Consider the following 23,141-nt stretch of genomic DNA (forward strand, 5'->3'; position numbering starts at 1 on the left):
AATAAGTACTTTGCAAATTACACAGTAGATAGAATATACTATATATTCCTCTTTATTGGATTAGAGGAAGGGTTGCACACTCAGGTCCTTATATCTTGAGTGGCACTCTATGTACCTGGTCATATCTTTTTGCAGATTACATACTAAATGCTTAGGAATGATCTTTGTTCTCTCTTACCTCCCCAAAACACTATTCCCATTTTTCTTGAATGTGTATTTCTCTATGTTTACATTTTATTCTTCCCAACTTTTGTGTGGACTTGGTCATCAAAACAATATCACTTTTTCTTCACTTAAAAAAAAACTGATGTGATTCATACATTTGTGACTGACAACTGTATGGAAGAGGCAACGAAGAATGGTGATGGCTGTGACAAAATAGAAAAGCACAGGCCTCCTTTGAAATGAGGATCCACTTCTAAATGCCAGTAAATATGGCAATAGCCATATCCTTTTTTCAAGAGAAAGCCTGAAAGTATTTAAGTATTAAGTATTTAAGTATTTTATGGCTCAATGCTTTAAAAACAAGAAATTCCATCTTAGGAGGCTAAAAAAAACCCATTAATTACCACTGGAAAATGTGAGACATTAAACATTTACTATTAACAAATTTTAAATATTTGTGCTTCAGTTCACATTAGGGGAGGAGAGAGAGACGGAAAGTGCCGAGGACCCTGCAGTGGTTTCCCTCATGGTCCGCCTTCCACCTCTCAGCCAAACACCAACACAGGTACTGTTCATGGGACACCTGAGGTGCCATCAGTCATCTCTGATCCTCTTCTAGAAAGCATTCTCTAATTTGCTCCGAGTGAATGTTTCACACTTGAATTCACACTTGCTGGGAGAGACGGCAAACTCTTAGGGCAATTCTAACAATAACAATAACAATAATGAACAATAATAACAACAATAGTGCGTCAGGCACTATTTATTCTTTCACTTAACAAGAACTTACTGAATGCCTGTTATGCTAGAACTAGGTTTCTGGGATGTATTAGCTAATTTGTAGGCATTGGAAATATATCAGTTTTTTAAAAAAGAAAAAAAAAATGCCTGTCCTAATGGAAATTAGATTCATTGGGGAGACAGATAATAAAATGAATAAGTATATTAAAATGAGTTAAGTATATTAAGTTATACTTAATAAGTACTATTAAGAGATGGTAATAAATTCTATGGAGAAAACTAGAGTAAGAAAGAGTAATTTCTCTGGTACACCAATGTGTAATTGAAATGTATATACTGGGTAACTGGCGGAACCTCCACACTGATTTCTTGTGCTGCGGGATGAAAGCTGTATTAGTGGGGAAGACAAAGTGAAATATCTGAAACTGATTTGCCCCTTCATATGATAGTGAATAAAAAACAGTATCACATCCTGGGGGAAATGCAGCATTTAGTGCTACCAGTCAAGACCTGAAGAACACAGGGTGATGGCCCTCACTTATCCCCATGTAATTTGCCAGTATCACCCTTACAAAAACGTCTGATCCTGGGAAATAATAAAGTCAACCAAATAGTGGCTCTGATTGCTGTGGCTGTGCCAGATGTAATATCTCTGCTGACACGGGCTAATATGGCCGCAGGTACATTACATTGATTAGCAAATGCCTTCATTTCTATTCCTATCAAGGCAAGGAAACAGAAGTATGTGAATGACACAAACATTTGCAGTCTTGACCAGCATTAATTCTTTTACTCTCTGTGGTAATATAAGCAAAGGAACCTAGACTGCCTGGACATTCTGCATATCATCACAATATTGAAGATATCATATGTGGTGGTTTTTAAGTATGCCCACAAATGCTTTGGTATTTCTTCCTTCAAGAGACAGAGCTTAATTCCTGTCCCCTTGAGTGTGGTCTGGCCTTAGTGACTTACTTCTAACAAATAGAATATTGCAGAAGTAATGATATGTGACTTCTAAGACATTACAACTTCATTCCTTGCTCTCTTTTGGATCAATTCACATGAGGGAGGTCAGGTACCATGTGATAAAGGCACTGGAGTAGCCATTTCAGAGATATTTATGTGGAAAAGAACTGAGGCCTTCTGCCCAAAGCTGTGTAAGTGAGCCATCGCCGAAGCAGATCCTCCAGCCCCAATCAAGCCTTCAGATGACTGCAGCCCCGGACAGCATCTTGCCTGTAACCTCATGAGAGACCTTAGCTATACTGCCTAACAGACTTATGGCTATTAAAGGTATGTGTGACGGGAAAAGACATTTTATGGAGTTTCCAGCAAGCTCTGGTAAAAGAATCATTATGAAGACGTTAGAGTTCTGGAACAATGTTACACCATCTGTGGCAGACACCATTCAAAATATAGCTCCTGATGTGCTACTAGGCTTTGGTAGAGACAGAATACCTGATCTCGGGACATCCAGTGACTGTGCAGCCAGAACTGTTTGTGACAAGGTGTGTTCCATCAAATCTACTAAATCATAAGGTCGTGTGAACCCAACAAAAGTCCGTAGTGAGATGAAAGTGGTACATCAAAGGACAAGTAAGCTGCATGTGTAGATGGCTTAGATCCCTGTTTCAACCATCACTATGGCACCATTGCATCTCTCTCAGCTTACATTCATGGTTTTTTTGGGGGGGAGTGCGGTGGTGGACAGGCAAGTTCCCTTATGATCAGCTCATGGAAAAGAAAAAAACCTGTCCTGATACATAAATGGATTAGCTTGGTATGTGGTGAAGCCAGGAATGAACCACTATTATGACCCCCATCCAAAGATGGCCTTAGAAGACAGCAGTAGTGGGAAGATCTTTGGGGGTACATCTGGTCATCTATATTGTGTGGAAAGAAAAGTAGCCTGAAATAAAAATTTAAGACTCATGCAACGAATAATGTAGCTTCTTAGTCAGGGGTTTGGAAAGAGAAAGATTCAAAAATTGGGAACGAGCAGGTCTAGGGAAGAAGCATGTGGATAGACCTATTGGAGTCCATTCCTCCAGCTACTGGAAGAATTGCAGAAATCCTATTCAGAATATATTAAAAATTCTTCACATCTTCATTTTAAAGGATGAGACAACCCAGTTTAAAAATGGGCAAAATGCCTGAATAGACACTTTATCAAAGAAGATGTATGGATGGCAAATATGCACATGAAAAGATGTTCAACATCATCAGTCACAGAGAAATGCAAATTAAAACCAAACTGAAACACTATTTCACAATTAGGAGAATAGCTGAAGTTAAAAAGACAGAACACATTGTACACCTCAAATTAGTACATTATAATGTGTCAATTACATCTCAATTTAAAAACTTTTAAAAAGACTGAACATATCCAAGTATTGGTGAAGATATAGGGGGACTGGAACACTTACACTTCTGGTGAAATACTTTAAAATACTTTTTAAACATTTATTTATTCACTTTAGAGAGAGAGAGTAGGGAGAGGGAGATAGAAATTTTAGCAGACTCCTTCTGAGTTCGGAGACTGATGAGAGGTTTGATCTCACAACCCTGAAATCATGACTTGAACTAAAACCAGGAGTTGGAAGCTCAATTGACTGTGCCATCCAGGGCCCCCCAAAATGTAAAATACTTGGGAAGACAGTTTGACTGTTCCTTTCAAAGTTAAATATACACTTACTATATATGATCCAATCATTTCATCTTTATTTACCCAAAAGGAAGCATATGTTTACATAAAGACATATACACACATATGCACCTACATAAAGACCCACATATGTGAAGTATTCACAGAAGCTCTATTTGTATAATCCCAAACTGCAAACAACAAAAAATCCCATCAATAGGTAAATAAATTTTGGTCTATCAGTACAATAGAATACTACTCAGCTGTGAAAATAAATGAACTCTAGAGTCACACAACAACATGTATGAATCCAAATTAATTATGCCGAATGAAAGTAGCTAGACCAAAAAAGAAAACTACCTGTAATGACTCTATTTATCTAGTATTCTAGAAAATACAAATTAAGCTCTAGGGACAGAAAGAGATCGGTGGTTGCTTTGTGATAAGCTGGTAGGTTGGAGGAAGGAGGAGGAATTACAAAGGGGCATAAGGAATCTTTTGGGACTATTCTCATTAACTTACCAAATTGTACATTTTAAATATGCAATTTGTTGTATACCATTATACTTCAGTTAAGCTTTTAAAAGACATAAAAGGTTAAATCTCATGCCAGTGATGTCTAGTACCTGATCCTTAGAATCAAAAGCCATAATCTTGAAATGCTCTTCCCATTAACTCACAAGGAAGTGACCTGAGGCAAGCCAGGGAGCTGACATTATCTAGAAGTCAGGTCAGTGTGGCAGGCTGTTGGGAGCTTTAAATCAGGAGGTAGGTGGTATTCACTTATTCATTCAAAAAAAGTAATACACATGCATGTGTATGCATGAATTTGTGTGTGTATAAAATCCGGTATTCAGGGATGCCTGGGTGGCTCAGTCAGTTAAACGTCTACCTTTGGATCAGGTCATGATCCCAGGGTCCTGGGATCGAGTCCCCTATCAGGCTCCCTGCTCAGCAAGGAGCCTGCTTCTCCCTCTGCCTGCTGTTCCCCCTACATGTGCTCGCTCTCTCTGACAAATAAATAAATAAAATCTTTTTTAAAAATCTACTATGCAGTATCAGTATTATTTTAATATCTAGGGATGCAGAGTAGAATCAGATACAAATCCTGTGCTTAAGTCAAGGTCATGAGCCAGGTAAATAGAGCTTCTTAAATCTGAGACCATCCCGAAGCATGTGAGTGTCTGATAGGATCAACAACGAGTGTGGAGATGACAACCCAGATCCGGTAGTACGGGGCACTGATCCAGGAAGTGTCTCTGAGGATCCAGATTCTGGCCCTTGACATCCAGGCTTGAGTCATTCAGCAAGGGTTATGGACAGGAGCAGACTCCCTGATAAGCGGTGAGGTAGGGTGGATGCGCCCAATCTTGTTTATACAGTGAACCAAAGAATGAAAGGGAGCCTGGAGGGAAGTGCTCAATGTGAAGAATACTGAAGAAACTAGTGGACCAAGGTGCAAGGTCTACAGTAGAGAAGAGAGAAAAATAATGCACCAGGGAATAGTTCGGTTGGAGAGACAGTGGAGACAAACTGGAATCTGAGGGGCTCATAAAACCCAGTCTGAACAAGTGGAGCTCACTGGGTGCCAGCAGGGATTAGCACAGAGAGGGAGCCGAGAAAGGTCTTAGTGAGAGAAGCAGTCCAATCAGAGGTTGGATGAGAATCCTTTCTTGTATGAACCCAGGATGTATAGCCAAGGACTCACAGCCAGTCAGAAGAATATATTCAAAACAGGCCTCTGACCAGTCCTTGCTCATCAGTAGGGAAACAGATGACCATGGAAGCATGACAGTCATGAGATTTTTGACAAGAATCCAAGGAAAAGATACCCAGATCAGAGCAGAAATTGGTGCCTATGACGTGCTGATGGGAGCTGTCCAGGTGAGGCCAAGCTAAGAGGGCTAAAAGCCAAAGATTATAGCCAATTTTAAAAGACATTAGGACACACAGAGACTAGGGTTGGTCAGAGAGGGGTAAGTCCACCAACAGATCTTTGAAGGACACAGGCTCCTTTGGAGATTACCCAGGGACTCTGACTTTGCCCATTATGTCATAGTCCTACGGAGTCATGTGTCAGTCAGGTTACTGAGGACCTTGGCAGTCAAGCTAGGAGTTTAGACATGAAGAAATGGGCATGAGGAACAACTGTAAGCTTTCAAGCAAGAGCACAACAACAACAACAACAACAAAAATCACTCTGGCAAGTTGGACAGAGAAGGAGATAGCTTGTCGAAGAAGGCCAGTTTGAAAACTATCACGGTCACAGCCATATAGTCAGGGACTATATGGTGAGGGTGACAGCTGTGAGAGAAGGAGCTGCTGTCAGAGAGGAGGGAGAAGAAACCAGACTGTAGGAGAGTAAGCTGGTTGCCTCTATGTGGTAGATAGATGGATAGCTACGTGATAACACAAAGATAGTAAAGTGTTAGTTGAAGAAAATAAGGAGGAGGCATGGTAGTATCCACGGTACAGTGCTTTTAAATTTTTTGTATGTTTGAAAATGTACACAATAAAATGGCAGGTAAAACATGGCCGAAAACTATGCCCCTTCTATCTCTGCCTTTGTAATATGATTTTACACGTTCTCCCATCAGGTAGTGGACTCTTTTCTACCTGTGACTGTGAGTCAGCCATGCAACTTGATTTGGCCAATGGGACGTTAGTAAATATGACATATGTAAAGGCCTGAAGATTTGGGCCTTGAGATATACCATTTTTCTGAACTTTGCAATTACCATCATATAAATGATCTTAGACTAGCCTGTTGAATAGTGATAGACCCATGGCCTAGTTATCCTCATCGCTCTAGCTGACAACAAGCCAACTGTTGGACATGTTTGTGGGACCATTGGCCGCCAGTTGATTACAGATGCATCAGTGAGCCCTGCGGAGACCATCCCAAACTGGCAACCTACAGAATTGTGACCAAAATTAACTATCATTTTTAGCCACTGAGTTTTGAGGAAATTTGCCAGCAAAAGCCAACTGATACATTCTACCTGTTATCCCTTTGACTTTATTCTGAGGGAACTCCATGCTGAGCCCTGTCTGTCTTTATGTGGCTCTGCAAAGCTTCAGGGAGAGGTCAGCTGTATCTGGGGATTAGAGGGAAGATGACATGGTGTGGGGTCTGTGACACGAGAGAATGCTATGCTGTGGAGCCAGTGTGACATTTGGGCAAGAGTCAATGTGACATGGGGAAGGCTTAGTTGGTTAGATGAGGGCTCTAGCACAGAGTGGAGGGAATTTATTTTGAAGTTGAGGGCTAGTGAATGTCACACAGGTAGATGAAGATCAGCCACACAAAGTGAGGACAGGTGAGTAAATGTAAGGGAACGGGGGCTGAAGTATTACCGGAGACAGTGGAGTAAGGCAGACACAATTGGCCAGTTGAGATTTCTCTTTGGTAATAAAGTTCTTAACTCACAGGATATCCCTCTGTGGTCAGGAATTTCCCCTTAGAAAAATCTCCCAGACTATAATGGGAGGGCAGACTCTCTAGAGAAATAGGGTCTGGCTGTCTTTCCCCCCTTTGATGCCATCCTCCCTTGGTTCGGAGCATTTTGCTCCCTTGATATTCCCACCCCCTTGATATTTCTCCCTTTGCAAAGCTTCTAGGAGGTCAGACTCGGTGGTAGTTCACTCCCTTCCTAGGTCTACTTACAGCTAGAGGACATGGAGATCACAGACATGAACCACCTCTTTCTAGTCTTCAACATTCTGACAGCGACTGGTGAGTGCTGGTACCTAATTTGGCTTAAAACTTTGAAAAGGTTGTATTGGAGTAAAATGTAGGAAATGGGTCTAGATAAGATGGGTGGAGACAACAGTAGTTAGAAAGATAAGAATTTAGGACCCTGTGATTAGAAGTTGCCTTGTACGCTCAGCTATCTAGAGCCAGTTTCCTCTGGCTCCATGGGTGCAAGAGAAGACTCAGACTGAGATAATAAGACTTGGCACAGTAGATAGTGGGTGTCAGCAAGAGAACGTGATTTTGCTATGTAGTTAGGAAGGAAGCTTGAGGAAAAGAGAGGATAATCAAGCTGAAGGAAGAAAGGAGAGGAGGAGTAAGGAGGAGGAGGCAAATGCAGAGAGAAGGCTAAGGGAAAATTAACAAAAGGACTGAGAAATGGTTCAGTATCACCTCCAACATCAGTGACACATTGACTATTTCCAAGCATGTCCACATAAAGTGTTTCAGACTTCCATCTTCTGGAATGTCTGTCCGTCTCTAAAATTCTGTCTTCCTTTCCTGACAGTAGTGACAACAAAAACTGTAAAACCAACACCAGTACAAGTAAAATTAGCCCAGCAGTTCAATCAGATGGATAGCAAAACTGTACCAACCTTTTTGGTTTTCCTGAACTCAGAATATGAGCCTTGTTTGGGGACCCTGATCCACAAACAGTGGGTTCTCACTGCGGCCCACTGCTTCTTGCCGTGAGTAATGGGGGGTCTAAACGGAGAGGTAGCCCCCCTAGTCACCGAGATGGCGATGGGGGTACTGAGAATCAGCCCTGAAGAAACTTGCCCAGGGGTTTTCAAGCCTGAGAAGGGATTGGGAGGAGGCAGGAAATAGATCAAGGTGGTTATGAGTTAGAGTTCGGGGGTGATGTAGACAGAAGGAACTGGGGAAGTTGAGGACTAGGGGATGAATCGGTAGGGAAGAAAGGTCTATATACAATGTGGTGCAGATCAAAGAGTTATAGACCTGCAGTAGAATCACTCATTTGCCAGACAAGGAAATGGAGGTCTTGTGGTGGAAGGAATTCATGCAAAGTCACAAAGCAAGTTGGGGAGAAAGGATACAAGGTGAACAATAGAATAATATCTAATCCTTCATGGCCTATTCCAGATTTCTTGAGATAAACATTGCTGATTCAAAAGAGAGTTTCCAAAACAAGATTGGAAACTTAAGACCCATGCTTACTGTTCAACACCCAGATTTTAGCCGGGATTCTGCTGAGCATGACCTCATGCTTATCAAGCTGAATCATCCTCAAAAGCTCAATGATCAGGTGAAGCTGGTGGTTCTGCCCAATACCACAGATGACAGAAGAGGGGAAAAGTGCACCGTCTCTGGCTGGGGCTGGGAATGGAAGAATTCCAGTGAGTGACTTTCAAGACAGACCCTTAGTGCCTCTTAAGTATCCACTCAAAGAGGATCATCTTATAATTATTATTATAGATCATGAGAATTGGAAGAAGCCTGAGAACTTATAATATCTTAACCTCTAGTTTGATTCATTTGGAAACTGAGGCCCAAACTGGTAACATGACTGTTTAGGGCGGGAGGTGTCTGGAATCCAGTGTTCTTGGCTCATTCATCCCCCAGGTGAGGGGGAAAAGGTGTCTGGGTGAGGATGGGGCTGGCTGGCGATCCTGCTGGTGAAGCTGAGTGTGGCTTATTCACTAGAAACAAAGAGACAGGCCTTCACAAACACAAGCCCAAGGTATGCAGTTTGCAACGCTGGGACTAGACCACGGTTTTCTCCTTTCATTATGTTTCTTCTTCGGTTCCTTTTCATTTTGGCTTTTTCTTTGATTGAATGATGGAGAGGTTAATGACAGAAAAGAGGGAGGGAAGGGGAGAAGAAAGGGAGATGAACATGCTAAGGTTCAAAGAAAAACAAAGCCTCTTCTCTCTCTCTCTCTCTCTCACTCTCTCTCCCTCCCTCTCTCTCTGTGCATGTGTATGTGCACATGCTCATGTGCATAGACACAGAGCCCGATATGCAGATAAACCAGACTGTCTTTTGGTTCCCTAATGATGACTGCAAAGAGTCCCCTGTGAGAGAATTTCCTGTTAAAATCACAGAGAACATGTTCTGTGCGGGATCATCTCTGGAGAGCACACACACATGTAAGGTAACTCTTTTCCCTCTGCCCCGTTTGAGTTTGATCTGGGACACTGTTTTGGGGTCCATTTATCTCCCTCACGCAATCTAATGTCCTGTCTCTACATTCAAGAAGAGGTAAAGGTAGGTGGGACCCAGGATTGGATGTGTCCTTCCAATAATGAATGAAATTAGATGCCAGAGTGAGAACATCTCAAAGTGTATTTCTTCATGGCTAACTCTGATGTGGCCTGGAATGAGTGCTGGGACGTGCCCAACATGTCCACCAGACATTTCTCCCTGTCCTTGTCACCTAAATCTCTCTATTCTGGACCCCTCAGATAGGGACTTTGCATTAGGTACTAGGTCATCTTTGTTTTGGCTCTCCTGTCTGACCCATCTGTCCTTTTCCTAACAGGAATTAGCAGCTGCCCCAATCCTGTGCCAGAATCAGCTCCATGGGATCCTATCTTGGTCAGCAGGATGTATTCTGAGAGGTGATATTGGCTACTACACCAGGGTTTCCCACTATACAGACTGGATCCACAAAGTCATCCACAGCAACTAAGCTCTCTCCCTTCCCTCTCCCAGTGGCCTCAGAACTGGGTCTACCATCTTGACCCTTCCTTTCCCTCAAGTCTCATAAAAAGATGGGGATAGAGTCTTTGGCTATCAGAAATAGTCTCTTCCTTCTGTTCTCTTGACTTCCCTTTTCCTTTCTCAGTCCTAGCTTGAATGATCACCAAAGGATTTGAGCTGGATAACATTCTCCTAAATAAGCTAACTTCTCACCACTCCCTTCCACTCCTCCAACTTTCTACTCACCTTCCATGGTTTGCTCAGACTTGTATGGAGCAGTTCTCCTCCAACCTCTACCCTCCAGAGGGCATATGGGCCTCAGGAGTGTGATGGTGAGACTGCGGGACCCAAGGTGACTCCTTTGTCTGACATCACTTAGAGCTGAGTCAGGCCTCTGAGTCAGGCCTATACCTTTTCACTCCATCATATCTAATAAGGCTCAGTAAGTGCTGCAATGTTATTAGGCTGCTGGCAACATAATTTTTAAGAGATGGAGGCTGGAATTTTATGACAATAAGAACTACAAAGGTTGCAAAGAGGGTTAGGAGATGAAGCAGAAGTGGGTGCAGAGAGGAGTTAGATGGGTCAGACCACCAGCAGGAGAAGGGAGGATCCCCTGAGAGATCTTTCCTAATGATAAGCACAGAAAAATCTAAGATAGATGGCTGGAAAGAGAATGGTAGAAGGATGATAGGGAAATATTAAAACTTAGGTGAGTATAATTATGTTTGTGTGTGTCTGTGAGGGTGCATATGCACATGTGTGTATATAGATTGGTGGAGATGTGTGCAAAGAATGATCTCACTGAACCAGCCAAAATCTACCCTACTAATTACCAATTCAGCTGATTTTCTCCAAATCCTGAATTCACCTGCTCTTATCCTACCTTTCTCAATTATTAAATAAGAAAAAACTAAAGTAGATCCCATTTCTATTATAATATTTTATTTTGAAATTGGTTAAGATAAGAAATTGTAAAAAAAAAAAAGTTACAGAAAGTTTCTGTGTACCCAGTCTTGCCCCATTGGTAATATTTTCTATAACCATAGTAAAATGTCAAAACCAGGAAATGCACAGTGGTACAATTCTGTTCATTCAGGCACAGGTTTTATTTAGATGTCATCAGTCTTTCTTTATATATACTCTTTTTCAGGGTAAGATTTGAAATCTCATCACATGTATGGATTCCTATAACCATCACCACAAGCAGAATCCAAAACTGTTCTATGACCATGCCATCAGAAAGAAACTTCTTCCTGTTACACTTTAATAATCACACCATTTCTTGGCCCTAGCCCTTGCAACCACTGATCTGTTCTCCATCACTACAATTTTGTCACTTCAGGAATGTTCTATAGTCTGCAATCTATATAATTCCACTGCTCCTTTTTTCATTCATTATGTTCCAAGGGTCCTTTCATTGTCATTTCCTTTCTATCTGAATAGCTTTTTTAGCCATTCTTTTAGAACAAGTCTGCTGGTGACAAATCCTCCTAGTGTTTCTTCACCTTATTTCTTGAAGGATATTTTTTGCTGGATAAAGAATATGGTGGTGGTGGGGGGGGTTGTTCTGAGGGGCTCAGTCCATTAAGCGTCTGCCTTCATTCAGCTCAGGTCATGATCCAGAGTCCTGTGATAGAGCCTTGCGTTGCTTCTCCCTCTGCACCTCTCCCTGCTTGTGCTCATGCTCTATCATAAATCAATAAAATATTTTAAAATATTTAAAAAAAATTCTGGGTTGACAGTGCTTTTCTTTCAGGACTTGAAAAATGTTTGCCTTTTTATTCTGTCCTTCAAGTTTCTGAGGGGGGATCTGCTATCATTTGACTCATTGTTCCCCGATAGATAATGCGTGGTTTCTCTCTGGCTCTGGAAGCTTTTGAAAGTATTTCTTCATCTTCCTTCATCTTTCCTTTTCAGAGATTTAATTGTGACATGTCTGGGTGTGAACTTTTAAAAGTTTGTTCTGGTTGAGGGTACATTTAGTTTCTTGAATATATAGGTTTATGTCTCTCACCAAATTTGAGATGTGTGAACCATATCCTTTCAAGTATTTTTCAGCTTAGTGCTCTTTTTCTTCTGAAACTTTGATGACATGAATGTTAAATCTTCTGTTATCATCTCACAGGTCCCAGGGGAACCATTCATTTTTTTAGATATCATTTTCTCATCTGCTATTCATATTGACAATTTCTATTGCTCTGTCTTCAAGTTCACTGACTCTTCTGGCCTCCTGATTTTGCTATTGAACTCATTAATTTAATTGTGTTTTTATTTTCTACATTTATGATGCTTTCATATCTTGGGAGCCTTGCTGGCTAGGGAAAGAGTGTCCCTCCTAGAGCTAACTAATTCCTGGTGGTAGTAAGTGATTCTGTCTACCGCATGTTTTTTTATATGCAAACCTACCAATCCAGAGCTGTACCCCAACCACCTCCTTTAGTCTAAGTTTCACACACTAAGCCAATATTTCCCCTGCCCTAAATCACACAGGGCCAGGTACTGAACAACTGGGGATCACCACTGTTGCTCAGAGCCTGCCAAAATTATTCAAACTATTCAATCCTAAACTTGTTCTAACTTGACTACCCTGACTCACCCATTCCTTCTATTGGTTTCCAAATAAAAGCTTGTACCTGTGCTTTCTTCTCACTTCTCCAGCCTGACTGACCCTAGTACTTCCTCATGCAGCCTTGCATGGCAGCACGCTCTTAATAAACTCTTCTTCCCATGGCACTGACCTGTCAGTGTTATCATTTAGTCACTTTTAGACATTTAGTCACTTTTAGGTTCTGTTAGAACACCCATCTAATGAATTTTTAATTTCAGTTATTATATTTTTAAATTATAAAATTTCCATTTGGTTTATCTTTATGTCTGGTATAAATTTTTGCTCAGATTTTTCTGTTTCTTTTTCATTCGATTCAAGAGTATTTATAACTGCTTATTAGAATATTTTTGTAATAGCTGCTTTAAAATCCTTGTCTGATAATTGCAGCATCTTCATCATCTTGAATTGACATCTGTTGATTGTATTTTCTTGTTGGAGCTGACATTTGCCTAGTACAGTGAACATTTCATACTATACTCTGGATGGTTGGATATCCTATGAATCTGATTCCTATTTAGGTATCTTAGTTGAGGGGAGCCTGAATCTTGGCTTAGGCATCCAAATCTTGATTTCAGTTTAGGTCCTGATTTCAGAGTCATGGGATCAAGCCCCATGTTGGCCTCTGCACTGGGCATGAAGCCTACTTAGGATTCTCTCTCTCTCCCTCACCCTCTGCCCCTTTCCCACCCCCATTCACACACTCTCTCTCTCTCTCAAAAAAAAAAAAAGGTATCCTAATTGAGCATGTACTTAACCTATTAATGTTCAGAATGTACAGCCTAGCCCACTTTCGTGGTCTATGATTCAAATGTCAATTTGGTTTATAAAGCCTCTAGAGTGTTATTTTGTGGTGACAGAACAATGACACCCCCCCACACACACACACACAAACTGTCTACATCCTAATCCTTAGAACTTATAAATATGCCACCTTACATGGTAAAAGAGACTTTGCAAATGTGACCAAGTTAAGGATCTTGATATGGGAAGATTAGCCTGGATTTCAAGGGGGGGGGGGTGGCCAATCTAATCACAAGTGTCTTTATAAAAAGAAGGCAAGAGGATTCAAAAAAGATGGGAGATGTGATCACAGAAGTAGAAGTTGGAGTGATGTGCTTTAAAGATAAGAGGAAGAGGCCATGAGCCAAGGCACACAGGCAACCTCTAAAAGCTGGAAAGACAAGGAAATGGATTCTCCCCAAAGCCTCCAGAAAGGTTTCCAAAAAGAAGGCAGGTCTATGTATACCTTGATTTTAGCCCATAAGATCCATTTTGGCTTTCTGACCTCTAAAACTGTAAGATAATAAATTTGTGTTGTTTTGAACCACTAATTTTTGGTAATTTTTTATAACAGCAATAGGAAACTAATACATGATAGAAGTTAGAGTTCTGCCAACTAGCCCCACTACTGGAGCACCACAGGTATAAGGGAGGATATGACTGCTTCACAGGTTTTTGTCTCAAGATCAAAGAAATTACCAATAAATTATTGGTTTAAAGCAACAAAAATTTATTATCTCATGGTTTCCTTAGTTAAGAATCCCATAGCTCAATGTTTCATGAGGCTAAAATCAAGATGTGGGCCAGGTACAACCTCACCTGGAGATTCAACTAGAGAAAGACCCACTTCCACTTCTTTCACGTTGCTGGCAGAATTCATTTCCTTGAAGTTGGAAGGCTAAGATCCCCATGTCTTGCTACCTGTCAGCAGGGGACCACACTCAGCTCCTAGAGGCCATTCTCAGATATTTGCCACATGAACTCCTCCATCTTAGCAACAGAAAACCAACCTCATGTCAAATGCTTCTCATGCCTTGAATTTCTCTAACTTCCCCTTCTACTACCAAGCAAAGAAAACCCTTAACTTTTGAAGGGCGTGTGTGATTAGGCCAGGACCACCTGGATAATCTCCTTATCTTAATATCTACCATACTGTATAACATAGCCTAACCGCAGAAGTCATGTCCATCAAATTCAGAGTTTCAGATCAGGGCAAATACTCAAAGGTAGGAAACATAAGGGGTACATCTTAGAATTCTGCCTACCACATATAATTAAGAAGTTTTTGTTCTATTGGGCTTCTCCTTTCCTAGTCCTTTGGCTAGAGAAATAAGATTTTCTTATTTTTGTTGTTGCTGCATTTTTTGTTTAGTAGTAGTTGTTGTTGTTGTTTGCTTTTTTGTCTCTGCCCACTGTTTCCAGGTTATAAATATTTTTCGCATACAGACTTGGATATATTGACGGCAAGAAAAAAAAGCCCAGGAAATGCACTACCAAGTCATTCCTTAAGTCTCAAGATGTCTAGCTAATTCACTTTTTTCTCACTTTTCAGATCTTATGATAAATGACTTGTATATTTTGTTGAGGGTTTTCTGGTATTGTTACTATTATTAACAGGAGGTATAAAATGGGACGTACCTACTCCATCTTGCCTAGAACAAAACTTTAGTTATGTGGGACATTGGGAGGATGAAAGGCAATGCAGTTAAGAGGAAAGACGACTAACCTCTAAGTCAGGAGACCTGGGTTCTGATCTGGACTCTGTTATTGAGTAGGCAATGATTTTCATGTTGTGTGTGCATGGACCCTAGGAGGATGTAAGAAGTGAGTATTAAAACTTCTGTTTGCAATTAGTGTAGCTAATCCTTTAAAAATTTCTTTTTTGGGGGTGCCTGGATAGCTCCTTCAGTTAAGTGTCTGCTTGGTTTCAGCTCTGGTCGTGATCTCAGGGTCATTTGACTGAGCCCCACATAGAGCTCCATGTTCCCTGCAGAGCCTGCCTGAGAGTCTCTCCCTGTCCCTCTTCCCCTCCCCCTGCTCAAGTGCTCTCTCTCTTTCTACCCCTGCCCTGTCTAAAATAAATAAATACATACATAAAATCTTTTTAAAAATTTTATTCTTTGGTGAATGTTTTATAATGTGCACATGTTGGTTCTCATATATATATAAGTACATAGATAGATAAATATACATATATTGGTGATACATGCTCAAAAATGTTTTATTGGATTGGTAAATCCCCAGATATCTAAAATTAGACTGCCCCAGATTTTCTGGGACATCTAATTGCCTAAATATGTCATATTTGATTTAGGGCAGTTCTCTTCAACATGGAACAGACTGTAATTCATCAATTAAGATTCTTTTATATATCTTTAGTTGAGAATATAATTCTTAGCTCAAATAATGTTTCCTACATTCCTTAGAACTTTCATATGGAGAAATGATCAAATGAGTGTGAATCATTCTTAGAAAAGTAACCCTTTAAAAACAAAGTACAATAAATAAATTATATTTCCAATGTAATAAACTTAGGTGAGCTGAGTTAAAACAAATAGGTGCTTTCTGGAATTCATTTAAGATTATACTTAGTTGAGGGTGCCTGGGTGGCTCAGTGGGTTAAGCCGCTGCCTTCGGCTCAGGTCATGGTCTCAAGTCCTGGGATCGAGTCCCGCATCGGGCTCTCTGCTCTGCAGGGAGCCTGCTTCCCCTTCTCTCTCTGCCTGCCTCTCTGCCTACTTGTGATCTCTCTCTGTCAAATAAATAAATAAAATCTTAAAAAAAAAAGATTATACTTAGTTGAGGTGCCTGGGTGCCTTAAGTCGGTTAAGTATCTGCATTTGGTTCAGGTCATGATCCCAGGGTCTTAGAATCAAGCCCCATGTTGGCTCCTTGCACAGTGGGGGGAGCCTGCTTCTCCCTCTCTTCCCCACTCATGTTCTCTGTTGCTCCCTCTGTCCCTCTCTCTCTCTTTCTCTCTCTCAAATAAATGAAAGCATAAAAAAATTTTTTAAAGATTATTCTTACTCAATTTGCTAAGCATAAAATTCCATTAGGGGTGCCTGGGTGGCTCAGTGGGTTAAGCCTCTGCTTTCAGCTCAGGTTGTGATCTCAGGGTCCTGGGATGGAGACCCACATCAGGCTCTCTGCTCAGTGGGGAGCCTGCTTCCTCCTCCCTGTCTGCCTGACTCTCTGCCTACTTGTGATCTCTCTCTCTATCAAATAAATAAATAAGATTAAAAAAAAATTCCATTAGTCTAACTTCCATCTTTAGCCTTAACACTGAGAGGCACATTTACATTGGACACTCTGAAATTGTGACCCATAGTTCTTTCCAAGTAGTCTTCCCTTTGCTTTTTCATTGCCATTGACATTCTGAGAAAACTGGTACCCACTGCTCCAGTGTCTCTGACCTTCACATGGCTGCATGTGACAGAGACCACACATTGATCTCTTCTCTCATCTCTTTTTTAATGGATACCCCATAGCTGACTTAAGAATGCCTTGCTAGGGCGCCTGGGTGGCTCAGTGGGTTAAGCCGCTGCCTTTGGCTCAGGTCATGATCTCAGGGTCCTGGGATTGAGTCCCGCATTGGGCTCTCTGCTCAGCAGGGAGCCTGCTTCCTCCTCTCTCTCTGCCTGCCTCTCTGCCTACTTGTGATCTCTCTCTGTCAAATAAATAAATAAAATCTTTAAAAAAAAAAAAAGAATGCCTTGCTAAAAGCTATCTTCCTCAACATTCTTTGTAGCTCATTGTAGCCACATGACTAATGTCTGAGAGGATATGAGTAGAAGAGACCTGCACAATATTTGTATCACAATCTTAAACGTAAGCTACTTTCCCCCATTATATTTTCTTCCCATGGACTGGAACACATTTGTGATGATGGTCAGCAAGCTTCAGCCTTGCCCTCAAAGAAAACAAGGGAAAGGTGGGCAGAAGGCTGCGTGATCTATGGGAACAGAGCTGCCTTCCTACCAAAAACTGCTCAAAAGGCCCAGACTGCTCTGTGAGAGAGAAAAAAACATACATCTTGTTTGATCCATTATATATTTTGGACTCTGTTACAGCAGCCTATCCTATAACCTAACTAATACACCTATTTAATCTTTCAGCACATGTTTTCTTACTATACTAAGCTACTGTCTTAGGTTCTAGAGATTTAAAAAAATGAATCAAACATACTTCCAATTTTGAATAACTCCAAACCTAAGAAAGGAAAATTTAAGTCAAAGGAAAGTGGGAAGACAATTGGCCTTTATTAACCACCTATGTTTCACATCCATTGCTTTATTAATCCTCACCCAAAAAAAAGAGTTGTAATTGGTATAATTGTCATTGTACAGCCATGGAGACTGATGATCCAGTGGCACCTCAGCCTTATAAATAGTGGATTCGGTATGTACTTTTATCATCACCTTTGATGTAAGACCACTTTTTTATTGGTACTTATAGAGCCAGCAAAACTATATCTCCTTGGCCACAACTGAGATTCCTCATAAAATAGGTATGTGTGACTTGTATTCTAAAATCCCTTCCATTCCATCTTCTAGCAACAGCTCCCAATTTTCATATTAAGTTTTACTCTTTCCTCACTCTCCCTCTCTTCAGTCCATGTTCTTGACCAAGGCTACACCTCTGTCCTTAGAGGTGAAACATACTTCTTAGGCTTAGGCTAGTCAGTGTATCATGCTCCCTTAGTCACAGTGATTGGTTCAGGGATGGGAACAGGACTCAAATCACTAACTTTGAGTTCTAAGGAAGTCAACTTGTTCTTGTCTTTTCATCTTGAACCTAAGAGGTTGGAAGGACTGGAGCACTATTGTGAGGAACCTGATGCTGAAGCTATGCAGAAGGCAGAATTAATGGTTGGAGCAACAGCTGTACTTGAAGCCTTGGGACCTACCCTTGGACTTTCTAGTTAGACAAGACAGTAAATTTCCTTTTGGGCCAGATTGGGTCCGTTTTTCTGCCACCAGCAACCAAAAGAATACCACTCATTCTTTAGAGTCTTAGCCTCTGCTGAAGGTGAGCTATTTCCACTCATTAATGGAGAAAGGATTTATCTTTCTATCCTGTTGTTCATAATTTTATTGCTTGCTACAACCTCCAAGATTCTTAATAAACAAAAATGTGTCATGTAAAATACAAATGCCTTGTCAGTAACAGTCAATGAACACTATTTCAGAGATATTTTATAACATCTATTTTACTAATTTTGAATTTTCCATGATTTATGGCTTAGGTATCTTTGACTTTGATGTTTTACCATATTCATATGCTCTAAAAATATAATATTTTATCTAATTATGTCTTCCTAAATCTAAATATAGTGCACAATCAGAAATAGTTCAGGCTGCAGGGAAAACCAACAAATCTTTAAAAATCAAAGTCATACTAAACTTCTTTCTGACCACAATGTTATGAAAGTAGAAATCAACCACAAGAAAAAGTCTGGAAAGACCACAAATAAATGGAAGTTAAATAACATTTGGGTCAACGAAGGAGTCAAAGAAGAAATAAAAAATTACATGGAAACAAATGAAAATGAAAACACAATGGCCCCAAATCTTTGGGATGCACCATAAATGGTTCTAAGAGGGAAGTTATAGCAATGCAAGTGTACCTCAAGAAGCAAAAAGAATCTCAAATAAACAGCCTAATTTTACACCCAAAGGAGCTAGAAAAAGAACAACAAACAAAACCCAAAACTAACAAGGAGAGACAGAAACTAAAACAAAACAAAACAAAACAAAGAAACAATAGTATAGATCAATGAAACCAGGAGCTGGTGCTTTGAAAAGTTCTACAAAACTGATGAACCTCTAGCCAGATCCATCAAAAATAAAAAGAGAGAGAGAAACTGAATAAACAAAATCACAAATGAAAGAGGAGAAATAACAACCAACATCACAGAAATACAAACAATTATAATAGAATCATGAAAATGTATATGAACAGATTGTACAGCTGAGAAGTGACTAAAGTCCTAGTACATATAAACTACCAAAACTAAAGAAGGAAAAGGAAATTTGAACAGACCAATTACCAGCAATGCAATTGAATCAGTAATCAAAAAATTCCCAAAAAACAAGTTCAGGACCAGATAGTTTCATAGATGAAGTCAACCAAATATTTAAAGAAGAATTAATACCTATTCTTCTCAAACTATCCAAAAAAAACAGGAGTCAGGAAAATTCCCAAGTTCATTCCATGAGGCCAGTATCACCCTGATACCAAAATCAGATAAAGACACCACCACAAAAAAGAAATATATGTTAATATCTCTCATGGTTATAAATGCAGAAACGGTCAATATTAGCAAACAGAATCCAACAATACATTTAAGAAATCATACCATGATCAAGTAATATTTATTCCTGGGATGCAACAGTGGTTCAATATTCACAAAACAATCAATGTGATATGTCATGTCAATAAAAGAAAGGATAAAAACCATATGATTATTTCAATAGATACAGAAACAACATTTGACAAAATATAATATCCATTCATGACAAAAACACTCAGCAAAGTAGGTTTACCTCAACATAAAAAAGGCCTTATAGGAAAACACAAAGCCAACATCATACTCAATGGTGAAAAAGTGAAAGCTTTCCCCCTAAGGACAGGGACAAGACAAGGATGTCCACTCTCCTACTTTTACTCAACATATTACTGGAAATCCTAGCCACAGCAATTAGACAACATAAAAAAAATAAAAGGCATCCAAATTGGTAAGGCAGAAGTAAAACTCTTACTATTTGTAGATGATATGATATTGCATAGAAAATTCTAAAGACTACACCAACAAAAACCACTAAATCTGATAAATAAATTCATTAAAGTCACAGGATATGAAATCAATGTGCAGAACTTTGTTGCATTCTTATACACTAATAATGAAGTAGCAGAATGTGAAATTAAGAAACAGTTCCATTTACAATTGTACCAAATACAATAAAATATCTGGGAATAAACTTAACGCAAAAGGTGAGAGACTTGTACTCTGAAAACTATAAAACACTGATGAAAAAAAAGTCAAGACAATACAAAGCAATGGAAAGACATTACATGGGTTGGAAGAAGAAATATTAGTGAAGTGCCTACACTACCTAAAGCTATCTACAGATTTAATGCAATCCCTATCAAAATACCAAAAGCATCTTTCACAGAACTAGAACTAAACAATCCTAAAATTTGTTTGGAACCACAAAAAACTTTGAATAGCCAAAGCAATCTTAAAAAAGAAAAAAACTGGAGGTATCATAATTCCAGATTTCAAGTTTTATTACAAAGTAATACTAATTAAAACAGTATGGTACTGGCATAAAAACAGACTCATAGATCAACAGAATAGAACAGAAAATCCAGAAATAAATCCACAACTGTATGGTCAGTTATGCTTCAACAACGGAAGAATGAATATACAATGGGAAAAAGTCTCTTGAATAAGTGGTGTTGGGAAAACTGGGCAGCTACATGCAAAAGAATGAAACTAGACCACTTTCTTTCACCATACACAAAAATATACTCAAGATGGATTAAATACCAAAATATGAGACCTGAAACCATAAATCATTGGTGATAGCACAAGCTGTAATCTCTGACATGGCTGTTGCAACATTTTTCTAGATATGTCTCCTGAGACAAAGGAAATAAAAGCAAAAATAAACTATTGGGACAATATTTAAAAGAAGAAGAAGGAGGAGGAGGAGGAGAAGAAGAAGAAGAAGAAGAAGAAGAGAAAAAACCTCTGCACAGCAAAGGAAACAACCAACAAAACTAAAAGACCTACTGAATAGGAGAAGATATTTGCAAATGACATACCCAGTAAGGGGCTGTATCCAAAATATGTAAATAACTGATACTGCTCAATACTCAAAAAACAATCTAATTTTAAAATGAGTCAAAGATGTGAACAGACGTTTCTCCAAAGAGGATCTTAAGACAGATGGCCGATAGACACATGAAAAGATGCTTAACATCACTCATCATCAGGGAAATGCAAATCAAAACTATAATATCACCTCATACCTGTCAGAATGGCTAAAATAAAAAACTCAAGAAACAGCAAATGTTGGCAAGGATGTGGAGAAAAAGAAACCCTGGTACACTACTGGTGGGACTATAAACTGGTGCAGCCACTGTGGAAAATAGTATGGTGCTTTCTCAAAAGGTTAAAAATACAAACACTGTATGGTCCAGTAATCACACTACTGGGTATTTACCCAAAAAAGACAAAAACATTAATTCAAAGGGATATGTGCAGCCCTATATTTATAGCTGCTTTCTTAATAATAGCCAAATTTGGGGAGCGGCCTAAGTGTCCATCAACTGATGAATGGATAAAGAAGATGTGGTATACACACTCACACACACACACACACACTATACCATATATACAGTACCAAGATGTGGTATTGTATATGTGTGTGTGTGTGTGTAAATATATATATATACATATACATGTGTATATATATGTATATGTGTTTGTGTATATGTACATATATACATATATATACACACAAATTATATATATGTGTGTGTGCATACATATGTGTGTGTGTGTGTGTGTGTGTGTGTGTGTGTATTATTTGGCCATAAAAAAGAATGAAATCTTGCCATTTGCAGCAACATGGAGCTAGAGAGTATTATGCTAAGCTAAGTCAGTCAGAGAAAGACAAATATCATATGATTTCACTCATATGTGGGATTTAAGAAACAAAACAAATGAGCAAAGGAAAGAAAAGAGGGAGAGAAAGGGGCAAACCCAAGAAACAGACTCTTGGCTATAAAGAACAAACTGATGGTTATCAGAGGGGAGGTGGGTGGGGGATGGGCGAAGGGGGCATGGGGATTAATAGTACACTTAGGATGAAAAAAAGAAAAGATAATAAAATATAAGGAAAACCCCCAAAAAAGTAAAAAAAAGAAATAAAACTATTATTTTCTTCTTGTTAAGATTGTTAGAACTAATTTAATAGGAATGTTTTAAGTCCTTTCCCTCAGGAAAATATCAATGTATTGTATTGGTTTAAATATATTGTTATCAAAAGTGGATTTGATTTTGATGAAGTCCCAAAAGTTTATTTTTGCTTTTGTTTCCTTTGCCTTTGGAGACATATCTTGAAAGAAGTTGCTGCAGCTGATATCGAAGAGATTACTGCCTATGTTCTCCTCTAGGATTCTGATGGATTCCTGTCTCACGTTGAGGTCTTTTATCCATTTTGAGTTTATCTTTGTGTTCAGTCACCAAACTGTGGAAAGAACCAAGATGCCCTTCAACGGACGAATGGATAAGGAAGATGTGGTCCGTAGACACTATGGAGTATTATGCCTCCATCGGAAAGGACGAATACCCAACTTTTGCAGCAACATGGACGGGACTGGAAGAGATTATGCTGAGTGAAATAAGTCAAGCAGAGACAGTCAACTATCATATGGTTTCACTTATTTGTGGAGCATAACAAATAGCATGGAGGACAAGGGGAGTTAGAGAGGAGAAGGGAGTTGGGGGAAATTGGAAGGGGAGGTGAACCATGAGAGACTATGGACTCTGAAAAACAATCTGAGGGGTTTGAAGTGGCGGGTGTGTGGGAGGTTGGGGTACCAGGTGGTGGGTATTATAGAGGGCACGGATTGCATGGAGCACTGGGTGTGGTGAAAAAATAATGAATACTTTTATGCTGAAAATTTTTTTAAAAAGTGGATTTGATTAAACTGAATCACAATCTTCCTTTCTATTCTCATGAATTTAGGTGGGAGGAGCTGGCTA

General features: G+C 39.6%; 1 protein-coding gene across 4 annotated transcripts; it reads left to right on the plus strand.

Moving 5' to 3' along the window:
* The first annotated feature begins 6,744 nt into the window (after positions 1–6,744).
* On the plus strand, positions 6,745–10,049 carry LOC309844364 (serine protease 58-like). Of its 4 annotated transcripts, none has more exons than XM_082691072.1 (6): positions 6,745–6,873; positions 7,168–7,289; positions 7,816–7,996; positions 8,412–8,665; positions 9,276–9,424; positions 9,812–10,049. In XM_082691072.1, exons 2-6 carry the CDS (start codon positions 7,232–7,234, stop codon positions 9,959–9,961), a joined length of 792 nt encoding a protein of 263 aa, XP_082547198.1. In that variant the 5' UTR covers positions 6,745–6,873; positions 7,168–7,231; the 3' UTR covers positions 9,962–10,049. The 4 variants fall into 4 exon arrangements, with proteins under 4 accessions (XP_082547198.1, XP_082547199.1, XP_082547200.1 ...); XM_082691073.1 differs by having other exon boundaries at positions 7,175–7,289; XM_082691074.1 differs by having other exon boundaries at positions 7,195–7,289.
* Positions 10,050–23,141: the final 13,092 nt, after the last annotated feature.

Source organism: Mustela nivalis, assembly GCF_964662115.1.
Source record: "Mustela nivalis genome assembly, chromosome: 11".
Classification (NCBI taxonomy): domain Eukaryota; kingdom Metazoa; phylum Chordata; class Mammalia; order Carnivora; family Mustelidae; genus Mustela; species Mustela nivalis.

Coding starts and splice junctions, on each gene's coding strand:
- LOC309844364 (XM_082691072.1), top strand. CDS start 7,232: ATGGAGATCACAGACATGAACCACCTCTTTCTAGTCTTCAACATTCTG. Junction 7,997..8,411: donor GCGGCCCACTGCTTCTTGCC/GTGAGTAATGGG, acceptor GGCCTATTCCAG/ATTTCTTGAGATAAACATTG. Junction 9,425..9,811: donor AGAGCACACACACATGTAAG/GTAACTCTTTTC, acceptor TTTTCCTAACAG/GAATTAGCAGCTGCCCCAAT.